Source organism: Pipistrellus kuhlii, unplaced genomic scaffold (assembly GCF_014108245.1).
Source record: "Pipistrellus kuhlii isolate mPipKuh1 unplaced genomic scaffold, mPipKuh1.p scaffold_m20_p_17, whole genome shotgun sequence".
NCBI classification, from domain to species: domain Eukaryota; kingdom Metazoa; phylum Chordata; class Mammalia; order Chiroptera; family Vespertilionidae; genus Pipistrellus; species Pipistrellus kuhlii.
Window position 1 is genome coordinate 26194694 of NW_023425482.1, and position 24313 is coordinate 26219006.

The 24313-nt window shown below is 59.2% G+C and overlaps 2 protein-coding genes and 1 long non-coding RNA gene across 5 annotated transcripts; 2 read left to right on the forward strand and 1 right to left on the reverse strand.

The window, feature by feature from the left end:
* Nucleotides 1–1163: 1163 nt before the first annotated feature.
* Nucleotides 1164–24313, forward strand: LOC118720569. Its single transcript, XR_004988469.2, has 3 exons — nucleotides 1164–1177; nucleotides 9570–9583; nucleotides 23047–24313. It is a non-coding gene; the product is annotated as an uncharacterized LOC118720569 (long non-coding RNA).
* USB1 (U6 snRNA biogenesis phosphodiesterase 1) lies at nucleotides 9229–17438 on the reverse strand. The gene is made up of 7 exons (XM_036440640.2): nucleotides 16923–17438; nucleotides 15872–16038; nucleotides 14745–14928; nucleotides 13353–13406; nucleotides 12228–12333; nucleotides 10531–10614; nucleotides 9229–9489 (listed from the first exon to the last, which is right to left on the reverse strand). Exons 1-7 carry the CDS (start codon nucleotides 17282–17284, stop codon nucleotides 9385–9387), a joined length of 1062 nt encoding a protein of 353 aa, XP_036296533.2. The 5' UTR covers nucleotides 17285–17438; the 3' UTR covers nucleotides 9229–9384.
* Nucleotides 17810–22873, forward strand: ZNF319 (zinc finger protein 319). 3 transcript variants are annotated; one of them, XM_045582833.1, is made up of 3 exons: nucleotides 17813–18103; nucleotides 20540–21946; nucleotides 21995–22871. In XM_045582833.1, exons 2-3 carry the CDS (start codon nucleotides 20798–20800, stop codon nucleotides 22646–22648), a joined length of 1803 nt encoding a protein of 600 aa, XP_045438789.1. In that variant the 5' UTR covers nucleotides 17813–18103; nucleotides 20540–20797; the 3' UTR covers nucleotides 22649–22871. The 3 variants fall into 3 exon arrangements, with proteins under 3 accessions (XP_036296531.1, XP_045438789.1, XP_036296530.1); XM_036440638.2 differs by having other exon boundaries at nucleotides 17810–18103; nucleotides 20540–22873; XM_036440637.2 differs by lacking the exon at nucleotides 17813–18103 and adding an exon at nucleotides 18838–19006 and having other exon boundaries at nucleotides 20540–22873.

Here is a 24313-nt window from a genome sequence, read left to right on the forward strand (position 1 = left end):
GTTTTCTCTAAAGGCCGTCCAGTCTCTGGCCCTCCCAGGGACTTTTCCTAATTGCAGAGGGAGGGGCTGGGCGCGCTGCGTGTGCCTGCAGGGAGAGCACGCGAGAGGTGGGAGGGACGGGTAGCGACCTGCGTTCCCTCTCCCCTGGGCACGTGGCCCGTTACTTCATTTTTCTGAGCCTCCAGGTCCTTACCTGGGGCACGTGGGCTGAGGGCCAGGCATGCTTCCGGTCCCTGGCCTGGCACACCTCGGGTTTCCAAGTGGAGGACACTATTGTGTGCAAGTGCAATGTGACTGTTGGTCAGTTTTGAGCCGCCCCCCCCCCCCAATCTGGACCTCAAAAGCCTTGGGGGGAGGGGGAGACTCTAGTCTATTCTGAAGAGGCTGTATGTGCCCACAGCAGGGACAGCCCTGGCCCAACACCTAAGTGTCAGAGGTTGGGTGTGAAGGCGCCCAGCAGGGCAGGAGGGCTCACCGCCCCTCCCCTCTGCCACCTCCCAGCCCGGAAATGGGAGCTTTCCTCTCCACAGGAGCTTTCTCTTGAAACCTCCCCGTCACCTCCTCGCCCCTCCCTCCCCGCCCCCACCCCCAGCCTCACCCCCCGGAAATGGGCAGAGATCTGGCAGAGTTTGAGAAATTGACTTGTTCCCGGACTTGCCAGGTGGGAAAAAGGAGCACTGTTAGAGAGAACAGACTGAAGTTAAAGCGGCAAAGATAGATTTTAAAAAGCAAAACAAGCCCGGCCAGCGTGGCCCAGGGGTTGAGTGTAGACCTATGAACCAGGAGGTTACGGTTCGATTCCCGGTCAGGGTACATGCCTGGGTTGTGGGCTGGATCCCCAGTGTGGGGCGTGCAGGAGGCAGCCAATCAATGATTCTCTCTCTCTCTCTCTCTCTCTCTCTCTCTCTCTCTCTCTCTCCATCAATGAGAGAGAAACATCGATCGGCTGCCCTCTGCACACTCCCCACTGGGTATGTGCCCACAACCAGGGACAAGGTGGATTGCAAGGCCTTGAGTGTGGTGGTTCCTCCTTACCTGTGATTTTGCTTTCCGTGCTTTCAGTTACCTGCGGTCAGTCGTGGTCTGAAAACTCCAGGAATGAACAATGCATACGTGCCCTGGCCAATTTTGCTCAGTGGTTAGAACGGTGGCCTGTGGACCGAGGGTCAAGGGCTGGGTTGCAGGTTCCTCAGCCCCAATAAGGGCATGTGGGGGCGGCAGCCAATTCTCACGTTGATGTTTTCCCCCTCTCTTTCCCTCTCTTCCCTCCCTTCCACTCTCACCAGAAATTGTTAACGTAAAAAAAAATAAATAAATAATTGAAACCTGTAAAGAATTTTGTGATTTTATTTGAGCCATATTGTTGACATATGCCGGGAAGCAGAATCCCAAGGAATTGAGATCATGCTCCGGAGAATGACGGGTTACATCCGTATGTATACATTGTCAACCGAGGAGAGACATAGGTGGGTTACATGAAACTCACTGGTGATGGATTAAGGAGGTGGGATAAAGCAAAGCGGTGGGAAACCCCTGGGATTGGATAAAAAGTAAAATGATGGACACATCATACTCAGGCGGGTGCAGGAACAATGAACATGATAATGAAGGACTCTGTGGTATCTGTGCTGGCACCCACCACATTTGCTTGGGCCCAGGGACTCCAGAAAAAGGGAAGTTACAAGTTACCCAGACATTTCAAGGGTATGTTATCTCAGATGCAAAAAGACAGAGAGGCTCAGTTAAGGGAAAGGTTGACCTTGTCATGAAGATACGGGCCTAGGATGTAACTGCCCGCTGTCACTGCATTTAATTAAAGTTTGATTTCAGACCGTTCTTTGTGGTGACTTGAGGTCTCTGAGTTTGTAATACCGTCACACAGGCCTTCCCTGAGTTGGTCAGGTCAGCATGTGGCCCCTTCCGTCCACAAAATCTATGGGAAAAATATCCTTGGGTGAGGGTGATAAAAACCCATAATGCATACATTATAGATTGCCATCATTCTGAGTAGCGCGATAAAATCTGGTGACGTCCTGCTCCATCCTGCTTGGGTCGTGAATCACGCATGGGGCATGGTCCCAAGGCCTGGGAACCACTTTGATGTCTTGGGTGGAGAGGGAAAAGGCTGCGAATGTAGCACATGTATCAGCCCGTCTATTTCCTCAGGCCTCATCGGGATTTTTTTTTTTTAAATATTTTTTTATTTTATTGATTTTGTACAGAGAGGACGGGAGAGAGATAGAGAGTTAGAAACATCGATGAGAGAGTCATCGATCACCTGCCTCTTGCACACCCCCTACTGGGGACATGCCTGCAACCAAGGTACGTGCCCTTGACCGGAATCGAACCCGGGACCTTTCAGTCCCCAAGCCGACGCTCTATCCATTGAGCCAAACCGGTTTCGGCCTCATTGGAATTTTTTGTGCTATGTCCCTCAGGTTTCTTTTTATTTTAAAGATTTTAAATAGATTTTTAGAGAGAGAGGAAAGGAGAGAGAGAAAGAAAAACAACAACAACAACACACACACACACACACACACACACACACACACACACACAAAAAAACCCCAACCACATTCAACATAGACGTGAGAGTGAAACATCTATTGGCTGCCTTCTGCATGAGATTGAGCCCCAAACCTGGCATGAGCCCTGACTGGGAATCAAACTGGCAGCCTTCTAGTGCATGAGACAGTGCCCAACCGACTGAGCCACACCGGCCAGGCTGGCCCTCGGTTGTAACTGCAGCGATCTCCTGGGGTAAGAACAGCGCCTCTAGGAATTCTGCTTTTTGGAGTCCATTTTTTACTGGGGTGCCAGCCGCTGTCACGAATCCTCCGTGTTTCTACAGCATACCCAAGCCAGGTGCCAGCCCAGAGGCACAGCGGGTATCGGCGTGGATGTTAGCCGTCCCTCTGCTCCTGTGCCAGCCCGAGGAAGAGCCATGAGTTCAGTAACGTGGGCCGATTTGGCATTTGGCGGGGCTCCGTACTCTAGAGGTTTATGTTGGGCTGTGATGGCATATCCAGCCTGGAGCGAGGTCAGCTTGGGAGAGGGGGTTTTCTGGTAAAGTTAGCCTAGGACAGAATCATGACCTGGTGTGACTAATACGACTGGGTGTCCCATCCGTGGGCAGAGGAGGCAGGGTGAAGGCAATGACAGTGATGTATGGTGATGGGAGAGGGAGAAAGGAGTAAGGTTTCATAGGAGGTAAGTTGAGACGCGGAAAAGCGCTGTGTATTTTGTTACGCGGAGGGGGCCGCGTAGCCTAAGGAATGTATATGCTGAGCGGGTGACCTGATACCACATCAGAGGTGGCTGAGCCAAGTGTGGTGGTGGCAGCCATGGCTCACAGGGGCATATGCCTTGGCCTCTGGGTCAAAGGCCAAACTCTCATATCCCAGAGGTGTCCATCGTGTTTCAGGGATAACATTCCGAGGGCGTTACCCTCTTGCTTCGTGCACAAGCAGAAGGCAGGGAGTGATGGAGAAGTCCGAGGAGGGGAGGCGAAAGGAGGGAGTCCTTGTCCGGCCAGCGTGGCTCAGAGGTTGAGCATCGACCTATGAGCCTGGAGGTCACAGTTGGATTCCCGGTCGGAGCTCATGCCCAGGTTGCGGGCTCAGTCCCCAGTGTGGGGTGTGCAGGAGGCAGCTGATGGCTGCTTCTCTTTCTCATCATTGATGTTTCTGTCTCTCTGTCCTTCTCCCTTCGTCTCTGAAATGAATAAAAAAAATATATTTAGAAAAGAAAGAAAGAAAGAAAAAAGGAAAGAAGAAAGCCCTGAAGGTTCTTGGGAGCATCGTTGGATAGGGGGTCCCAGACTCCTGGGGATGAGTCCCTAGTCATGGCATAGAGGAGTGAGGCACTCGTGGGGAAATCAGGCGTCCACATGGTACCCCACGAGACCTAAAACACTTCGGCTGTCACATTCTGGGAGAAGAAAATGCTGAATTGTAGAGGCTCTGTCTGTGGAGACAGGCTACCTGCAGCCGGAATATCATGACCCAGATACGGAGAGTACAGCTGGATATTGTCTCCAGCCACCTGGTGGCCCTTTCTCACCACCGGCTTAGGACGGTGTTCAGTGTCCAGAGGAACTGTCACAACCCTCAGAACGGAGAAGGAGGCCATCTGCATATTGTCTTAAAGTGGAGTCTCCTGGGAATTTCACGTCCCTCCAATTGGCCATTAGGGGGCGCAAGAAGGAAGTAGGAGGAGCCTCCGTCAACCCTTGGGGCATAAGAGTCCAAGGGTATTGGTGGTTATCCCAGGGGAAGGCAGACAAGTGTAGGGATTCCTTCCAAAGGGGGCCCTAAACCAGACAGAACAGGAATCAGGGACTGTGAAATGCTGGGCATTGAAGGAACACCCTACAGTAGGGGTGTCGAACTCAATCAGAGAAGGGGCCAAAATCTAAAATCCAGCCTAAATCGCGGGCCGAATGGTTTACTGAACAGTCATAAACTGTCATTGTGATGGAAACGCAGCGGAGTGCAGTGATGACAGCGCGGTGCGGGCCACATTGCAAGGCCTGGCGGGACGGATTTGGCCCGCGGGCCTTGTGTTTGACACATGTGCCCTACAGGATAGTGTTGGGATTGGGGGCCAAGGTAAACCTGGGTTTGACGACTCTGTTGATAGCTCGCAGATCTTGGACTAACTCATACCCTTGCCTCTTTGGTTTTCTGACAGCCAAGAGGGGAGTATTGCATAGACTAGAAGTGGGGACCAGACTGTGTTTTGCCTAACAAACCTTGGGGTGTTGGGCAGAGTCCCTCAAGTCCTCTGGCTTTGAGTGACGTTGGGAAACCATGGGGAGGGGCCAGCAGCCTGCAGGCAGAGGTCCAGGTCGCTCTGTCTGATGGTGGTTATGATCCAGATCGGAGCAACGGCAGGAAGCACGGCTAAAGAGAACCAGAGCCCTAACCGGTTTGGCTCAGTGGATAGAGCGTCAGTCTGTGGAGTGAAGGGTCCTGGGTTCGATTCCAGTCAAGGGCATGTACCTTGGTTGAGGGGACATGCCCAGTGTGAGATCTGCTGATTGATATTTCTCTCTCATCCATGTTTCTAACTTTCTATCCCTCTTCCTTCCCCTCTGTAAAAAGTCAATAAAGATTCATTAAAAAAAAAGAGAGAGAGAGAGAGAGAGAAAGGAACATTTGTAATAATATGAACAATAAAAACTTATTTAAAAAAAAAAAGAGAGAGAGAGAGAGAGAGAACCAGAGTTGACAGAAGTTAAAGTGGTAAAGATGGATTTTACTCAAAAAACTATTGCAGAAAAGAGAGAGAGGAGAAACCATTGCAAAAGGGAGAGACTCCAGTATAGAATGGGTTTCAATTCCAAATACAAGCAGAACAAGCGGGGATTTATCAACAAGGAGCAAATTGTGTGTGTGTGTGTGGGGGGGCATTGGTGAATGGGAACTCACCCAGAGGAGAGAGAGCAGAGGTCAGGCCCAGAGGGATTCTGGCTGAAGGAGCCATCAGGGTGATCAGATCACTTGGGGGGGGGCAGTGGGGATGGGGAGTTGGATTGGGTAACCAAAGGTGGGGGTTTCTTGCTAATCGGATTCAGCGGGATTCTAGATAAAACTGGATTCTAGAAGGCAGTGCACGCCCGGGCCTTGCTGGGTGAAGGGCTCAGGGCGGCCAGGCTGAAGTTTGGTCACACGGAGAATCATCAGCACCAGTAGTGGGTGGGCATCGCCTGGTGTTTGACAGAGGCTCCCGGGGGGAAGGAAGTCTGGGTTTGGAGAAAAGGTGGGGCGATTTCACCCCTTCCCAGGGGCAAGCTTCTCTGTGGGGTCCCTCCTTTGGGAAATGGATTTCTACTTTTTTTTTTTTTTTTTTTGCTCTTCAATGGCCTTTTGGGAAGTGTACAGTCAGGTCAGAAATGAACAACAGAGCTATCCCAGTTTAACTGCACTTGCCATCTCCCACACTATTTATTCCCAAGCAGCCATTTTTTATTTTTATTTTTTTAATTTGAGTTTAGGGTGCTGCCCACTAAAGAGAGGTGCCTGGGAGCCATGCGCTTAGAGGCCTATTGTTAACTAACTGGGTCATTGTTTTTCTCTTGGTAGGAGCCTCCTCTCGTGTCCATCCCATCGGAAGGAGATGCCATCCCTGGGACCAGACCTGGAAGTGCCCAGTGATGGGTTCCGGCTCCTGCAGGTCGCTCCGCGGGGCCCGCGGTGAGTGTGCGCGTCCATCCCTCACCGGGCTCTGTGGCTCTCCGGGGTCTGGCCAGCACCCAGGGCTGGAGGGGACCAGGGGGACCGAGAAGTGAGAACCCCAGCCCTGCAGTCAGCCAGCTCTAAGCATCATCCACATTTTCCCGTATCGTTTCATCTGGAACTTGCCTCCCCCATCCCTTTCCCCTGGCGTCTTCGGAACGTAAGCCCGGACACGGCATTTCCCAGCACAAGCTCCTTCTGAGACCCCGCTGCAAGGAGGGGCTGTCCGAACAGCTCTGGATGACACCGGGTTCTGGGGGTGCCTGCCCCCACACCGATTTACGGCTCCATGGGGTTCAGTCGTGAGTGGGCCCGATGCGTCTCTGTGGGGTTGTTTCCCCATGCAGTGTTTCCCAAACTTCTGACATACGTGCACCCCTTCTATAATTTCCGTAACGCTGAGTACCCCTCGTGCTCATGAGAACGTAGAATTAGGCGCAGCTAAGCATGGTTCAGTGCCTATCCCCACCAAACTCCGGTGCAACGCGTACCCCCACCAAACCCTTCCCGTACCCCTGGGGGTGCGCGTACCTCACTTTGGGAAACACTGTTCAAGGGAAGGTTCTGGCTCAGGGAGTGGCCGAGGCCCCTTGTTTGGTAAAGCGAAGGCCCTGAGCATGGGAACCAGGGCCCCACCCCCACCCGGCTGCCCCACCTGCACCCCCACGGGCCTCTCAGGCTCCTGGTGCCACAAGACAAAGAATAAACAAACAAGACGAGGCCGTTTCCCGCTCCTCGGGAAGCATAGCTGGGGTGGTCTGTTCCGTGGCGCTGTGCGGATGGGCCGGGCGTGCCAGGTGGCAGCGGGCCAGCCGGGCGAGGGCTGGCCCTGCCCCTGCCCCTGCCCTGCGGGAACATCTGAGGACACCGAGGCCAGAGGTGCTGATTTTGCACCCTCCCTGGTGTGATAGCATCCCCACTCCAGCTCGTCTGTACTCCACGTCGGCCGGCCCGGGGCGGGCAGCCTGCCTGGGGCGCCCGGCCGCCCGGGTCCTGCCGGCTTCTCCAGCATCAGACACATCGCCTCTTAAGGAAGCGCCCCGGCGGCTTCTGCACTGTCAGCACGCACTCCAGGTCTGGGCGCCCGCCAAGCCCCTGCCGCCCAGCCCCCCATGAGTCTCCTGCTTCCTTCCTCTGTCACCACTTTCCATCTCCATCGAGGAGCCGCTTATTGATCTGGGTCCCTTTCTCAAAGTTGCCCCACGCTCATTCCATCCATACCCCTTGCTTCCCCCTCCCCACCCCCCCTTTACGCCCCCCGCCCCCAATGGTCCAGTCCTCCCAGCTTGTGGATGCAGGTGCTACATCACACCCAGCCCCTCCCAGGGAGGGCAGCACCCCAGACAGGTGTCCCCGATGAGGAAAGTCAGGTGGTCTGGGCCTGCCTGTGGGAGATGGGGTGGCTGAGCCGTGCAGAGTTGGGGAGGGGGCTTCTCCTCGGTGCACCCCTGCCTGTGCATCCTCCCTCCCCCCCATGGTGAGCATCCAGAGGCCCGGATGAGCCTGATTCACCCAGCTGCCCAGGTCAGGGCCTGGCACGGAGCAGGCGTCAGTAACTGCTGACTGCACCGCCGGATTGCCGTGTTCCTTCCGTGCCAGGAAAGGCGCTTGGCTGCTGCCGCTCCATCTCCAGCGTGGCCTCGAGAGCCAGCACGGACTGGCCAGTCAGAGTTGACTCAGCAGATCGACGTGGTGGGGCCGGGGAACAAGGCACCGAACGGGGACGGGGAAGCACAGGTGCGGGAGGCCTGGTCCCCACTCCCCACCGTGCCCTCCACTCTGACCGGGGCGGGATGGAGGCGAGAAAAACCTCCGGTTTCTCACGGGAGGGACCTCGGGCTGGTCCTGGAACCTGCTCCTCTGTATAACGGAATAGTCATTCCTCCCAGTTCATCTTCCAGGGGGCGTATTGGGAGGAACGGGCGAGAAAAGGGCTTTGAAACTGTTTTAGCATCTAAATGTCTGTTCTTACACCGATGACGAGTGGGACGGGCGGCCTCCAGACTCATGCCAAGCCCTGGGCTCTGTATGGCCTGTGTGATCTCACTGGTGTGCAACCTGGCAGGCTGGGCGGCCTCACCCCTACACCCACATCTCTCGTGGCCACGTTAGAAGTCGTAACGGACTTCCGGGGTCCCCCTGCCCCCCAAAACTGTGAAGCACCTGGAGAAGGGGGAGGGGTGGGTGGAGAAGCAACATCCTTTCCCACAGTTAGAAGCAACCCAAAGTAAAAAAAAAGACTGTCATGTTTTTATTTGTGGAAGATAATTTAACACTGTAACGTAAAAATATCTCTTTATGCGTCACGGGAAACCCAGGGGGCCGCCCGAGGACCAGCCCTGTGCTCTGTGAGGGCCGGGAGAACAAAACCCCCTGCAGCCCTGGCCCTCTGTCCGCGTCCCCGCGGCAGGCCTGCAGGCCGCTGGCCCCGGCTGGGAAGGCGCCTCCGCCTCTGGGAAAGCTGATGGGGAACCAGAGGTCACGGCCGAGCGTTGGAGGCCTGGCCGAGAGCCACGGGCGAGGCCAACGTGAAACATCTGCCGGAGTCTCCCCAGGCACCTGGCTGGGGCGAGTGGGAGGAAGGAATGGGGAAAACTGGTGCTGAACCTCAAATTAGCACCCTGCGCCGTGGCCCTGACATGGCCTTTGCCGGCGCAGGAGGAGGGGCCGAGCCTAGCAATAGAGGGACGAGCTTCATCGGGAGCGAGGGACTGACCCACCCGCTGAAGGACCCTCTGTCCTGGGACACGTGGCTTTGTAAAGGCTGGTCTGAAGCCAAGGGCCTCGCAATGCAAACAGCTGAGGGAGCCTTGGGGGGGTGTGTGGGTGTGTGTGGGGAGGGGCCGTTTGTTGGCGGGACTACAGTGCGGATTCTTCCTGAGTGTGGGTGGGCTCACCGGGTGACCCCCGTTTTTATTTATATTTTTGCATTAAAAGAACCACAGATCTAGAACGAGGGAGCCCGGTCTGCCCTCTACTGGTGGTTTTGGGGAACGACCACGGCACAGCAGCGCTGGACCTGCGAGCCGAAAGGGCCGGGAGAGGACCAGGCCCGGGGGCCACCGGGCCTCCCAGGCTGGCTCCTCAGCCTCTCCCCGGCTTGTGCCGGGACCTGGGGACCTGGGACGAGGAGGGCCTCGGGCGCTCACTTCAGAGGCACCGAGAAGAACTTGTTCCCGGACCTGCAGCGGACCTGCTCGGCGTGCACACGCAGCAGCAGCTCGGAGTCTTCAAACGCGTCCACGATTTCCTGCCGCCGGGAACCAGGAGAGGACAGTCACTGGAGGGGACTCAGGGAGCGGGCCAGAGGGCACTGCAAACAGCTGACAGACCCTTCAGAGGTGGTGATGAGGGAGACCCGGGCCCCGGAAGCTCCACCATCGTGTGGAGGTCGGCCCCACCACCCCAACTGGGCAGAAGGCGTGGCTGCAGGACAGGATCCAATAAAACCAGGATGGGCACCCGGGTCTGCGAGGGGGAGGGAGAACCCCCAGCAAGCTCTGTGCCACCTCCAGCTCAATCGGGCCCAGAGCAGGGCGGCTGCTTGCTGCAGCCCCTGGCTCTCTGGAGCACGCAGGCTTTGCTTGGCCTGCAGCGTGTTTTTGAGAAAACATACAGATCGGTTGCCAACATTAGGAACCGGGGAGGGGATACGGAGAGATCTGGATTTCTGGCTTCTCTGGAAAAACGGGAGTGGCAGCAACAAGAAGCCACATTCCTTCCCGGCAACACTCCCACCGTCTCCCTGCCCCAAGGAGGAGGGTCGGCAGAGTGTCTTCGGACCGACGGGAGAGGGACATAGTTCACCTCGTCACCACAGGAGAAAGGCCACGAAGGTGGATGATGTGCCTTACGCCCAGCACGTCTGACTCTTTCCCAACCCCGGCCGGGCCCCTGGGGGCACCCCAGCCTGTGACCTCCTGGCGAGGGGCGGGGACTTCAGGGAAGGCCCGCAGCGTCCTCTCGGACCCGTGTTCTGGGGCAGCGCTGCTCAGATGTCACCGCGCACACAGGTCCCCACGGAGCCTGTTAAAACGCGGCTCTGATGCTCTGGGCTGGGGCCTCAGAATCTGCCGCTAACAAACTCCTGGGTGCCGCTGCTGCCGCTGCTGCTGCTGCTGGTCCAGGGCTGCAGCCTCGGGGCCAGGTAAGCTGGCGGGGTCTCCTGCGATTTCCCAGGGATTCAGGGTTGCACACCTAACCCTCCAGGGCCAATCAGCACTCGCCTCGCTTCCCCACGCCCCTCACTCCGGAGTTCAGCACCTTCCCGGCTCCTGCTCCGGGAACTCACCTGCAGCTCCCTCAGGCACTGGCCTTCCAGCTGGAGACGAGCATCGCCCACGCACCAGGCCAGGCTGACGTGGAAGGAGGGGTCCTGCAGGGGAAGGGCAGAGAGGCGGGCGGTCACCAGGTGCCAAGGCCGCCGGCTCGGGCATCGCTGCAGATCCGTGAACAGAGCTGTCGTGGCATCCACGCTGGATCCCTGGACTGCTCCACGGGAGAGACCCTCAGTGCTGATCCGAGTTGGTCCCAAGCGCCCTCGCAGTGTTTCCCAAAGTGTGGTACGTGTACCCCCAGGGGTACGGGAAGAGTCTGGTGGGGATATGCACCATGCTTAGCTGCGCCTCATTCTACGTTCTCATTGAGTACAAGGGGTACTCAGCGTTACGAAAATTATAGAAGGGGTACACATACCATGTCAAAAGTTTGGGAAACAGCCGAGACCGGTTTGGCTCAATGGATAGAGCGTCGGCTTGGGGACTGAAGGGTCCCGGGTTCGATTCCGGTCAAGGGCATGTACCTTGGTTGCGGGCATATCCCCAGTAGGGGGTGTGCAAGAGGCAGCTGATCGATGATTCTCTCTCATCAATGTTTCTAACTATCTCTCTCCCTTCTTCTCTGTACAAAATCAATAAAATATATTAAAAAAAAAAAAAAAGTTTGGGAAACACTGCTAGAGGTGAACAAAATAGCCCTGGACCCAACTGTGTTCCCCCGGGTTCCTATGCTGAAGTCCTACCCTCCAATAGGACGGTATTTGGAGGCGGGGTCTTTGGGAGATAATTACGCCATGAGGGTGGGGCCCTCACGATGGGATAAGTGCCCTATAAGAAGAGACAGCTGAGAGCTTGCTTCCCCTCTCTCTCCACCACGTGAGGACACAGCGAGAAGACGGCCGTCTACAAACAAGGAAGAGAGGCCTCACCCAACAGGGACCACACAAACACCTGGATCTTGGACGTCTAGGCCTCACCATTGGGAGAAAATAAATTTCGGTGTTTAAGTCGCCCAGTTGCACGGTATTTTGTCCTGGCAGCCCGCGCTGAGGCAGTCCTGTTCCCACAGACTCTCCTTTACCGACGGGGGGGCGGGGAGTCCCTGAATCTGGGACGCGGGAGAGAACCCAGGCTCTGAGCCTGTTTCCTGATCTAAAACATTTGGACTGATGACACCCTTCTTAAGATGAGATGAACAAAAAAATCAAAGTGTCTAATAAAACGATGAAGAAATCATCACTGTCTCCATTCAAGTTCACCCTTCTCTGCCTCGGGATGATCTGGAAATAAGATATTAAGCAAAAACCAGCGGCCCTTTAAGGCCCTGAGACTCAGCTTGGAGTTCGGGAACCCCTGAAGACCGTGGGGGGAGGTGCAGGGAGGTATACAAAGCTCTACCCTTTGGGGTGTCAACACCGAGGAAAACTGCCTCTTCTAAAACTGTGAGAAGAAACATAAAACAATCTGGCGTAGAAGGCCTAACTCCTGCGCATGTTTAAGATGCATACAAAAGAATCCTAAGGAATGTCGGCCTGCTGGGACGGGCTGCCTCTGAACACACCTCAGACCCCTCCGCTTCCTCTGAGGGCTGGTGCTGGGGCCCCTTGGGGGTGGGACAGTTCTGGGGGGCCTTCAGTTTGCCTCTGACGGAGGCTGGTTTCGAGTGGAAGGAAGAAGGGGCCGCAGGAGAAGGAAAGGGCCCGTGGTTTACCTTGTAGAACGTGGTGAGGTCAAATTCCTCCATGACTCTGTCTACCTCGGACACCAGGTCCAGGAACTGGGTGTGGCCGGAGGTGACCTCCAGCCCAACGAAGGTCCTGGGCGGGAGACAGAAGCGGGGAGACCACGGGGGCGTGAGACGCAGCCGCTGAGAACGGGAGCCCCGGGGAGGCTGCGGAGGCCCTGACAGGCGGAGGGCCGAGCGGGCTGGACCGTCAGTGCTCACTCCCCGTCTCCTGCTCCTCCTCCCTCCGCCGCCGTCTGGAAACCTTCCTTCCCTCGGTCTAACCACACGCCTGCCTCCCTGCCTCCCTTCCTCCCCAGGGTCTGACAACGCTGACGGGAGTGCTTGCATCAGCCGCTGCCACGTCTGCAGACCCCGAAGCCCCCGGACGCGCGTCTCTACAGCACCACTTCCGAGCCGCCCCTTTCCCGGCTGCCCTCCCATCAGCACCCAGACTCGCCCTCTTTCATTTTTTAATCCTCACCGGAGGGTATTTTCCCCCCACTGAATTTTAGAGAGAGAGGAAGGGACAGGGAGAGACAGAGAGAAACATCGATGTGAGAAGAGACACATCCATCGGTTGCCTCCCTCATGCACTCCAACTGGCCTGGGGGCGGCATCGGACCTGCAAACAAGGTACGTGCCCCTGACCCGGAATCAGACCCAAGACCGTCTGGTGCATAGGTCGAGGCTCTAACCACTGAACCACGCTGGCCAGAGCCACCAGACACTGGTGAGCCTCACAAGCGTCCGGTGATGAGCGTATCAAGGACAGGCGTGTGACGTGGAAACGGGTCACAGAGCTGGAGATACGAGCTGAGTGTTAAATTGGGGGACAGAGCTGGGCAGGAACTCAGGTTTCCTTCTAGCCGCCGCAGGACGCCGAGATGTTTTCTCTGCCCCTGCCCCTCCCCCACGCCCCTCTATTATTCCTCTTCGCGAAAGAAAGGCTCAGCCTGGGGACCCAGAGCCTTCGTGGTCATAGAGTCGCGGGTTAAAACTACAAGCAAACGAAAAAAACGGCGGCAGACCAGGCCAGAAACAGAGCACCCCGCCCCAATCTTTATCCTAAAGAACCTTCTGGAAATGACGGGGCCCAGGAGGAAGACCCACCTGGTTTTCTCTTCGTTGGTATAAATCTTTACCCGGTCGGCTCTAAAGCAGAATCTGAAATTTAGAAGAAAAGACCACATTTCAGGAAGAATAAGGGGGTGGGGGGGGGAAGGGGGAAAAAAATAGTTTATAGTTTTTTTTTTTTAAAAAAAAGCACTTTGAAAATATAGTGAACTCATGGCGCACTTAGTATCGTCCCCCATTATCATACGGGCGGCAAATTGAACCCCAATATAGTGGAGCTGGACAAGACCTTAAATCATCACCCTGTTCAAGGAGCATAACAGCTTCATCCAGGTGCCAGCGAGATTTCTACGTTAGGAATAGCCAGGCCTTCCATCGAATCGGTTGAGACTATCTCAGCTTACCGATGGGAACCAAGAGTCTTATTGGTCACGTAGGTGGTAACGGACCACGGGAGTGATCCTCTGTTCCTTGTATATTTTTAAAAAGGACAATTCTGATCTCGCCTAAGCAACGACAAGAACAGTCCTATGTGCCAGGCACTTAACAACGCCCACTTCACAGACAAGAAAACCGGGGCGGCTGGGTTTGTGAGCCACACCTGGCACCTCAGCGGGCCTGATTCCAAGGTCCCTGCCCTCGAGATGCCCAGTGGTTTGGGTATAAAATTGGGGCAGAAACCGCCTCCCACCACTCGGATCAGTTACACAGGGACCGTCCGCTGCGTCCGCTGCTCTGGAACCAACCCCGGAGGATCCAGGGAGGACCTCGGGCTCTCTCTGGACTGCGCACTCACTCATTCTGCCCAGTGGGTGCCTACCGGGAGCAGAGCACCTCCAAGCAAGGGTGGGATGGGGGGAAGGGGGAGAGATTCCAAGAGAAGCCACATTCCTGGGCTTACAGGAACGTGGGCTCCGAAGGGACATGGGAAGGACTGGGTATGAGGAGGAGAGAAATGAGCTCCGGGGTGTAACCAGCCATGGGGTGGATGACTCTTAGGATTTCCCCCCGAGGGATTCTGGGAGAAACACCAACTGGGAGGGCAGCGAAGGAGCAGGACTTGGATGTGGCCAAGTCTAGGAGAAAAGGCATTTCTGGCAGGCCCATGTAGGAAACAGTTACGATTTTCAAAAAGTCCTAGAATGGCAGATACAACGAGAAGTGGGGTCCAGGTCCCCACGATAAGGGCACCCCGGGTCTCATGTCACTCTCCCAAGTCCCTCCTGAGCAGCTACCGCCATGCCCATGACCTGCACACAGACGGGGGCTCGATGGGTCCAGAGCTTACGTGGCGGGCCAAGCTCACAGAGGATGAGGTGCAGACGTTTGGCCTGCTAGCTGGGTGCTACACCTACATGGCCCTGGTAGCTCAGGACAGGAGGAGTCTGGGAGGGGAGTCTGGGAGGGGAGGAGGCGCTGGGCACTCACCTGGGGCGGGCGGCCACGCGCTCTTTCAGAGCCTGCACGAAGGGCAGGATCCAGTGGTGCCGCAGGACCACGCTCTGGGACAGGCTGAGGTGGAAGGCCTCCATCCTCACCAGCCGGGGCACGTAGGTCTGTGCGTGGGGCAGCAGCGCGTCCAGCAGGTCCGGGAACTCCTCCCCGGCGTCATCTGGAGGGCACAGTGCAGGGGCGGGCCATTCTCAGCGGGGCCACGACCGAGCGAAGGAGCCCAGAAGGCAAAGGCCTTTGTCACTCCGGGTTTTAGGAGAAAATTACCTTGACAGCAGCAGCCTGTGTCTATGTATTTTTAATAATTTAGCCTGGCCGGTGTGGCTCAGTGGTTGAGCATCCACCTATGAACCCGGGGTGTGGGGGGGCGGCATGGGGGAAGGACATGTGTGTCATGGTTCGATTCCCAGGCCAGGGCACATGCATGAGTTGTGGGCTCGATCCCCAGTAGAGGGTGTGCAGGAGGCAGTAGATTGATTCTCTCTCATCATTGATGTTTCTATCTCTCTTCTCCCTTCCTCTCTGAAATCAATTAAAAAAATACATATTTTGCCGAAACAGGTTTGGCTCAATGGTAGAGCGTCGGTCTGCGGATTGAAGGGTCCTGGGTTCGATTCTGGTCAAGGGCATGTACCTGAGTTGTGGGCACATCCCCAGTAGGGGGTGTGCAAGAGGCAGCTAGTCGATGTTTCTCTCTCATTGACGTTTCTGGCTCTCTATCTCTCTCCCTTCCTCTCTGTTAAAAAATCAATAAAATATATTAAAAAATATATATATATATTTTTATTTTTACTTTTTAAAAATATATTTTATTGATTTTTTTTACAGAGAGGAAGGGAGAGGGAGAGGGATAGAGAGCTAGAAACATCCATGAGAACGAAACATCCATCAGCTGCCTCCTGCACACCTCCCACTGGGGATGTACCTGCAACCAAGGCACATGCCCTTGACCGGAATCAAAGCTGGGACCCTGGAGTCCACAGGCCGATGCTCCACCCACTGAGCCAAACCAGTCAGGGCTATATATATATATATATGTAATATTTTTAAAAAGTACAGGAGGCACCCGTGGGTCTCGCCCTGGCCTCTCGCACGGTACTCACATGGGACGTAGACGTGGGTGGCCCAGTTGCCCCGCTCGTGGGGGAAGGTGCGCACCCGGCCCCCGTGCTTTGCGCTGTTGTCCTCAGGGGCCTCCTCGGAGCCGGGGAACATGTGCAGCACACTGTCCGGCACTGGCCACCTCTGGCTGGGGAGGGCGCTCTGGAGCCTGCGAGCGGGGAAAAAGGGAATGAGCACTGTCCTCCGAGCACCCTCTCCCTCCTCCGCACAGGGGGGCTGCGCCCGTTTCCCCCAGGTGCTGCAAGCCCCGTGCAGACACCCGCACAGCTCTTTCCCTCCCCGGGACTGCACCACTCAGAGTCCGGCCTCGGCCTCGGCTGGAAGCGCGGCTCTCCTGGGAAACTACTGGGCAGGCAGCAGCAATGTGTGGCTCAGATGGCCCCTTTCTTAAAGGGGCAGACTGAGCCTGGGCAGCACCTCCTAGGTCTGCGGCCTTGGCCAGCCCTGTGCCCTCTGTGGGCCTCCGTTTCCTCATCTGTAAAGTATACACCTCGACCTGATGGCGCCGAGGGAGCGGCTGCTGGAAAAGCACTCCGCTGCACCCACCGGGCCTGGCACCTCAGAGCCCAGGCTCCGCTGGTGCTGCTCCCTGCTGAGCCCCAGTCCCCAGCCTGGCGCACGGCGGGTGCTCCATAAGTCTTTATAGAATGAATGAAAAAAAAAAAAAAAAACCCAAAAAACTCTCCATGCTTTAGCTATTATTTATTATGATGCAACAGCGTTAAATGAGGAAACAGACCTAGGGCGGTGCAGTGATGGGCGCCAGGAGATGGTCAGCCACTGGCAGAGGCTGACCCCAACCCAGGATTCTGGCCTCTTAACCTGGGTCTAGCCGGGAAGGGGGTGGGGGGGGGGCGTTCTGGGGCTTTGTCCAGGGGTGTCTCCTGGAATCTCCACTCCTCCCTTCCTCCCCCCCATCTCCATGCCCTTTCTCCTTCCCAGCCCAGCCGCTTCTCACTGGGATCTCCCACCCTCCCTTCGGGGGCTCACGTGAACCCGCAAACCCCCCAGAAAGACGTCTTCGCTTCTCACCGAGGGCGGCCTCCAGCCCCCGGCCCGGCCTGATCCCCGGCCTCGGCCTCCTCCTCATCCTCGGAGCCGCTGCTGCTGTAGCCCACCAGGGGCGCCGCGCTCATGGGGCCTGCGGGCGACCACAGGGCGGCCGGCTCCCGCACGCACTCAGCTCCCGGAATCCGCGATGCCGGAAGTGCCCCTGGGGGCGGGGCCCTAGGGGCGGGGCCCACGTTAGCACCGCCCCTGGGCGGGGCATGGAGGCGGGGCCAGCACCGCCCAGCACACCCCCCCCTCCGCTCCCAGCCCGCACTGCCCACCGCTCGCTGTGGGTGCAGGGCAGTCCAACACCCCCTGGGTCCCCCCAGTCTCCGCGAGCCCATTCCGCAGGTCGTGCGGGAGCTCCGTCTGCAGCCGCCGGGACCAGGCGTCCCGGCTCCCGGCAGCCCCCGAGCCAGCGGGCCGCGCTCAGACCCCGCGGAGATCCTGCCCTCGTCGCCCGGGCCCGATCCGAGGTCCCCGAGCCCCCAGCTCCGGCCGGCCCCTCCCCCAGGAACCGGCTGAGCAGTCAGGGGGGTCACTCCCAGCGGACCCGGGGTCCAGGGGCCCTCCTCCCGGGTGCAGGGGTCGGGCCGGGGCCAGAACCCCCGCCCCTACGGCTGAGCGGGGTGCTCGGCGGCGGCGCACCCTCCCGAGTCAGCCGAGACGTGACGGCCGGCCGGGCGCCTGCAAAGCCGCCCCGCGCGCCCCGCGGTCCGACCCTGTCCTGCGCGGCCGGGCTCCGGGGTCCCCGGCAGGGGGCGACCTCGCTCCGCTCCGCGCCGCCCGCTCCTCCCGCAGCCGCCGCCGCCGCCGCCGCCCGGGCCGCCGCCGCCGCCGCTCCTCCTCCGGCCCCGCCTCCCTGGCCCCGCGCGCCCGCCCGCCCGTCCTCCGGTCCCTGCAAGGCCATCGGTCCGTCCGCCCGTCCTCCCGGCGCTCCTCCGCTCCGAACCGCTATCCCGGCCGCCTTCGTCGCCTCCTCGGTCCCGATCGCCGGTAGCGCGTCCCCCACGCTCCCGGGCCGGTGCCGCCGCTACGCGAGGCCGGGGATTGGGCAGCGCGCGTAGGCCGCGCCTCGGCCGATCGAGCCGGAATAAAGGGGCGGCCGAGCACCGCGGGTCTCCTCGCGCCCCGCGCCCGCCTCCGCGGGTGGCCCAGAGCAGGTGAGCGGCGGGGCGCCCGCGGCCGAGTCTGGGGGCCTCTCCCGCGCCCGCCGCACCCCTTCTTCCCCAGCCGTCCCACCCCCCACCCCCCCAACCATCCAGCCCGCCCCGGCGGCCTCCCTCCGAGCTGGGCGGCCAGGCCGGCCTTGCGGCGCAGCTGCTTCCTGGGCCGGGCCTGCGCCCCCAGGCCTTCCCGGGGGCCCCTTCGGCCGCGGGGCCAGCGCCCCGGCTGCAGCGGCCTGGCCGTGCCCGGCGGAGGCTGACAGGCGCTGCGGCGCGGAGCGGGCGGGCGGTGCTGGCGGGGAGGTGATGATGGGCTTTCATCCGCCCTTTCCGGGAGGAGGAGGAAGGGCTGGGATGGGTGGGGCGCAGGGGTGGCCCCCAGCCCCTTGCTTCCCTACCCCACTCTCTCTGCAGGGCCATCGGGGAGGCCTCGTGGCGGCTGCACCTTCCTGGAGCGGGTGGGAGTGGCGCTGGGGGCCCTGGGCCAGGGACCTTGCATTTGGCAGCCATTCGTGCAGGAAAAAACAGTTGTGTTGTTGACGCAGCCTAAACTGCACACCGCCCTTGCAGGAACCCGGCTTCCCTCCCTTCTGGGGAGCCTCTGGCACCTGCTGGCTCCTGCAACCTGCTGCCTCCGCCCAGAACAACGGCCCCTTTCCTCCTCTTCCCAGAAGATGGAGGATGACAGCGTGTAGCCCCAATTCTCATGTTTCTTTGGCAGAACGGTGAGAGAGGCCGGGCTGGCCTGGGAAGGGGAAGCCGCTTCTCTTTCCCTCAGGAGAAAACTTTGAAACTTTGTCAGTTTTTAGAGGCACAAGAGCTGGGAACCTGTGAGTGGGCTGCGTTTGATTCTAAAAGTTCCTTCCTCTCGCTGTCATTACCTTATGCTGCCACAAAGTGGTGAATTAGAGATTTGCCTGGACCGGGTGGTCTCTGCCTTCTATACAGAAGGCATACAGACCTGGAGCCAGGGAGCGGGATTGTCTCTGGAGAGGCGATGAAAAACACAGCTTAGGGGCAAGCTCATCATCGCTCATGATTTCCCGCAAGCCTCCGCACGGTCACATCGGAGGACCTAGCACTTTTTTTTCTCTCCTATACTCCGTGGGATCAGTAGAAATTCTCCTGTGGATGTTGGAGCTCCATGGGTCTGTGGACCTATCGTTTCATCCCGTCATGCACCGGCTCAGGTCCCCGCATGACCTGTGTGTAGAGCACATGTGTCAAACACAAGGCCCGCGGGCCAAATCCGTCCCGCCAGGCCTTGCAATGTGGCCCGCACTGCGCTGTCATCACTGCACTCCGCTGCGTTTCCATCACAATGACAGTTTATGACTGTTCAGTAAACCATTCGGCCCGTGATTTAGGCTGGATTTTAGATTTTGGCCCCTTCTCTGATTGAGTTCAACACCCCTAGTGTAGAGAGAGAGCAGTGGCGTGGTCAGGGCGGAGGGCCTGGGGGACCGTTGAAAGGGATGTGGGCCGGCCCCTCAGCAGAGCAGGCTTTGAGACGGCCCTTTGTTCCGTGCCGTCGTTTGAAATATTGGCGGATGGAGGCTGTTTGCTGTGTGGCCCTCGCACCTGGGAGGCCCGGCCTCTGTGAGCCAGCAGGCTGCTCCAAGCAGTGGTGTCCGGACTTGAAATTCAGGGCAGCAGCGGGAGAGGAGCTAGCAGGCCTCGGGGAGGCCCCGAACGGAGCCTCTCTGCTTTTATCCACCTTATATACGTAGGCTTTTTTTTTGCAAATAAGAATTTATTTGCAAAAAAAAAAAAAAAAAAAAAGTGATGCTGCTAAAATCATTGTTTTGGATATGGTAGCCCAAACTGGTCAGCTTTTCTTGGAGCCTGAGCAGAATTTGTGACTTCTTTGTGTGGTGGACAGACCACCCCGGACTGTCCCCTGTGAGGGAGGGAGGCAGCTGGTGAAAGGAGGTCCCTGTGCTGCAGGCAGAGCCTTGAAGTCTGTCTGAGGCTGGGACTCCCTGGCTCAGGTGGGGCGGAGACAGCTATTGTACCTTCTGCTGGAGGAGCTGAACTGCCGACAGACTTCTTATTTTCTTTTATATTTTATGATTTTTTACAGAGAGGAAGGGAGAGGGAGAGAGGATTAGAAACATGGACGAGAGAGAAACATCAATGAGCTGCCTCCTGCACACCCTCTGCTGGGGATGTGCCCGCAACCAAGGTACATGCCCTTGACCGGAATCAAACCTGGGACCCTCGAGTCCGCAGGCCGACGCTCTAACCACTGAGCAAGACTGGCCAGGGCCCAACAGACTTCTTTGGTGGAATGTGAAGGGAGCAGACCTCCTAGCCCCGAGCCTTCCCCTCCCCTGGTGTGCTTTATGTCACTGTGGCAAGCGCAGGAAAGGCAGGGAGAGGGCCCAGCGGCAGGGCCCTGCCTCAATCTCACCATTTCTCTCTTTCCTGCAGAACTCGGCATCTGGGAAGGCAGAGCCTCCCTCCCTGGCATTGTGGGCACCCGCCTGGAAGAGCCCCCTGAGCCGCCGGCAGAGCCTTGTAGTCTGTCTGGGCGAATGACCTGGGCCATCTGACCGGTCCCTGCTCTGTGCCTTGTCCGAGGTCCTTGTCTGCCCCTGATCCCGGGGCACCTTCTCTCTCTGGGTTGGGTCATCTTAATCGGGGAAACTGAAGCCGCTACTGTCCAAGCCCTGCTTCATCTTCCCAAGCATGTCGGAGAGCTGGCAGCAGCCGCCGCAGACGCAGCCGCAGCAGCCGCAGCCCCCGCAGCCCCAGCACCACCCGGAGCCGCCGCCGGCCCTGGCGGAGCATTCGCTGCCGCCCGGCACTGCCGAGAACCCCCTGGGCTGCGCCGTCTATGGTATCCTCCTGCAGCCCGATCCGGGCCTGCAGCCCCCGCAGCATGAGCCCCTGCAGGCGGCCGGGGAGCCAGGCCCCAAGTGCGGGGTGTGCGGGCACGACCTGGCGCACCTGTCCAGCCCGCACGAGCACCAGTGCCTGGTGGGCCACGACCGCTCGTTCCAGTGCACGCAGTGCCTCAAGATCTTCCACCAGGCCACCGACCTGCTGGAGCACCAGTGCGTGCAGGTGGAGCAGAAGCCCTTCGTCTGCGGCGTCTGCAAGATGGGCTTCTCGCTGCTCACCTCGCTGGCCCAGCACCACAGCGCGCACAGCGGCGCGGGCGCCAACGGCGGCCTGGTGAAGTGCTCCATCTGCGAGAAGACCTACAAGCCGGCCGAGGCGGCGGAGCCTGTGGCCACAGGGGCGGCGGCCCCCTCGCTGCCCCCGCCGCCGCCCCCGCCGCCCGCCGTGGTCCCCGCCGCCGCCGCCGCCGCCGCCCCCCCGGAGCAGGTGGACAAGCCCTACAGCTGCCCCGTGTGCCAGAAGCCCTTCAAGCACCTGTCGGAGCTGTCGCGGCACGAGCGCATCCACACGGGCGAGAAGCCCTACAAGTGCACGCTGTGCGACAAGAGCTTCAGCCAGTCGTCCCACCTGGTGCACCACAAGCGCACGCACAGCTCCGAGCGGCCCTACCGCTGCGCCGTGTGCGAGAAGACCTTCAAGCACCGCTCGCACCTGGTGCGCCACATGTACGCGCACTCGGGCGAGCACCACCTGTTCCGCTGCAACGTGTGCGAGCTGCACTTCAAGGAGTCGTCCGAGCTGCTGCAGCACCCGTGCACGCCCAGCGGCGAGCGGCCCTTCCGCTGTGGCGAGTGCCAGAAGGCCTTCAAGCGGCCCTCGGACCTGCGGCAGCACGAGCGCACGCACAGCGCCGAGCGGCCCTTCAAGTGCGACCTGTGCCCCATGGGCTTCAAGCAGCAGTACGCGCTCATGCGGCACCGGCGCACGCACAAGGCGGCCGCCGCCGCCGCCGCCGCCGCCGCCGCCGCCGCCGCCGCCGCCGCGGAGGAGCCCTTCAAGTGCGGCCTGTGCGACAAGGGCTTCGGCCAGCCCGGCCACCTGCTCTACCACCAGCACGTGCACACCCTGGAGACCCTCTTCAAGTGCCCCGTGTGCCAGAAGGGCTTCGACCAGTCCGCCGAGCTGCTGCGGCACAAGTGCGCCCTGCCCGGCGCCCCCGAGCGGCCCTTCAAGTGCTCCGCGTGCAGCAAGGCCTACAAGCGGGCGTCGGCCCTGCAGAAGCACCAGCTGGCCCACTGCTCGCCGGCCGAGAAGCCCCTGCGCTGCACGCTGTGCGAGCGCCGCTTCTTCTCGTCCTCGGAGTTCGTGCAGCACCGCTGCGACCCGGCCCGCGACAAGCCGCTCAAGTGCCCGGACTGCGAGAAGCGCTTCAAGTACGCGTCCGACCTGCAGCGGCACCGGCGCGTGCACACGGGCGAGAAGCCCTACAAGTGCCCCAGCTGCGACAAGGCCTTCAAGCAGCGCGAGCACCTCAACAAGCACCAGGGCGTGCACGCCCGCGAGCAGCAGTTCAAGTGCGTGTGGTGCGGGGAGCGCTTCCTGGATGTGGCCCTGCTGCAGGAGCACAGCGCGCAGCACAGCGCCGCGGCCGCCGCCGCCGAGGGCGCCTACCAGGTGGCCGCCTGCCTGCCCTGAGCGCCCGCCTCCTGGTTCAGAGGCCCCTCTCCACCCACCTCCGCGCTCAGAGGCCCTGGGCGTGAGGTCAGGAGAGCGCCCAGCAGGTGGTGAGAGAGAGGCCTGGCACTTCTGGACCCCGCCCGGAGGCGGGGGAGCCAGACGGCCCTGGCTGGTCCCCGCCCTGCAAACCGCTTTCCCACCAGAGGATTCGTCTTCTTGGGAGCCGTCGGCCTTCCTTATCTCTGGGGGGGGGGAGGGGGGGAAAGGGAGGGGGCCTGGAACCCAGACTGGAAGTCAGGCGGCCTCTCTCTGCCCCGAGGAGGGGTTAGCGCCAGCCCAACCTTCCCAAACCTTGTAGCCTGATTAGATACCAGATGCTTAGGAAAAAGGACAGCCGCGGTGGGGCCTGGGCGGAGGGCTGGGTGCAGGGCACCCTCCTTCAAGTTGCTGTCTTGGGGAGAAGCCCAGCCTCGTGATTAGTCTTGGGGACCAGGAGGGCGCCCCATGAGCCCCAGGCCTCTCTGTCCGCGCCAGCCAGGGGTTACCGACCGGGGAGATGGATAGGCGGGCTGCACACCTGTGGGCTGCGTCTGCCCGCAGGGCAGTCGGCCTGGCCAGAGGGAGGAGGCTGAGAAGTCCTCCTCCAGGGAGGACACCCAGCCAGGGACCGTCCACAGGGAAAGGGGGAGGGGCGGGAGGTCTAATCCCAATACTTTAGAAGCGCCCCTCCCCCCTCTGCGGCCTGGTTCCGAGCTCTGCTGGGGAGGGTGCTCTCAGCCGGACGGAGATGCCCATGTGATGGAGGGGGACTGTTAGGCCACGCGCATGATCTCCCCAGTGGTTGTGGACAGGTGTCCTCCCCCTTGAATTGCGTGAACCCAAGTGTCAAGGGTATGGCCTCCATCATATGGCCTGCGGACCCAGGGCGGGCAGGTAAAAGGACTGTGCTGATGGCCAGCCCACAGGAACCCTCCCCCGTCGGGGACTGCAGCGGTCTCGCATTGCCCAGACGGCCCCGGACGACATCCAGCCACTCCCAAGGCCAGCGAGTCCTCCCTCGGTTCTCCCTGCCTCTGGCTGCCCACACTGCGCGTGGAGCCGAGGCGTGGGCAGAGGGAGCCGGCGGGGAAGGGGTTAAGGAGATCAGTAGGTGGACGGAGTCCGCTGATGTCACTGGATGCAGAGGCCCTTGGGAAGCCCAGAGGACCTTTATCATGGAAATGATTGTTTAGGCCCCAGCTCTGCCCCCGCCTCTTCCAGCTCCTGCCCCGTCCCTGGTCCCGGATCTTAAAAGGAGACTTTAATCAATGCACCACGGACCCAGAGGAGCAGGGAGCCCCGCCCCGCCCCCCCACTGTCCCCTTAATACGCCTGAAAAGCACACCCACCTCCTCCGTCTGGCCGGGTCCCCTTCCCGACAGTCTCAATGCCTCAGAAGACATTGAACCCAGGCTGCCCACAGTCCCAGCTGCTCCCTTTTTTCTTTTCACCTTGCTTTCTGAAAGCTGTTGTTATACTCTCCGTAACATCGTCTGTTTTAATTTCATGTCGTTCTGGATCTTCTATAAAAACGTGAGCATTTGGATTTTTAAAAAGAACGTCTCCATTTTAGATAGCCCCTTTTGATGTTAATATATATAGTGAGTCCAATGTACGCTTTAGAAGTAAAGACATTGACCATCA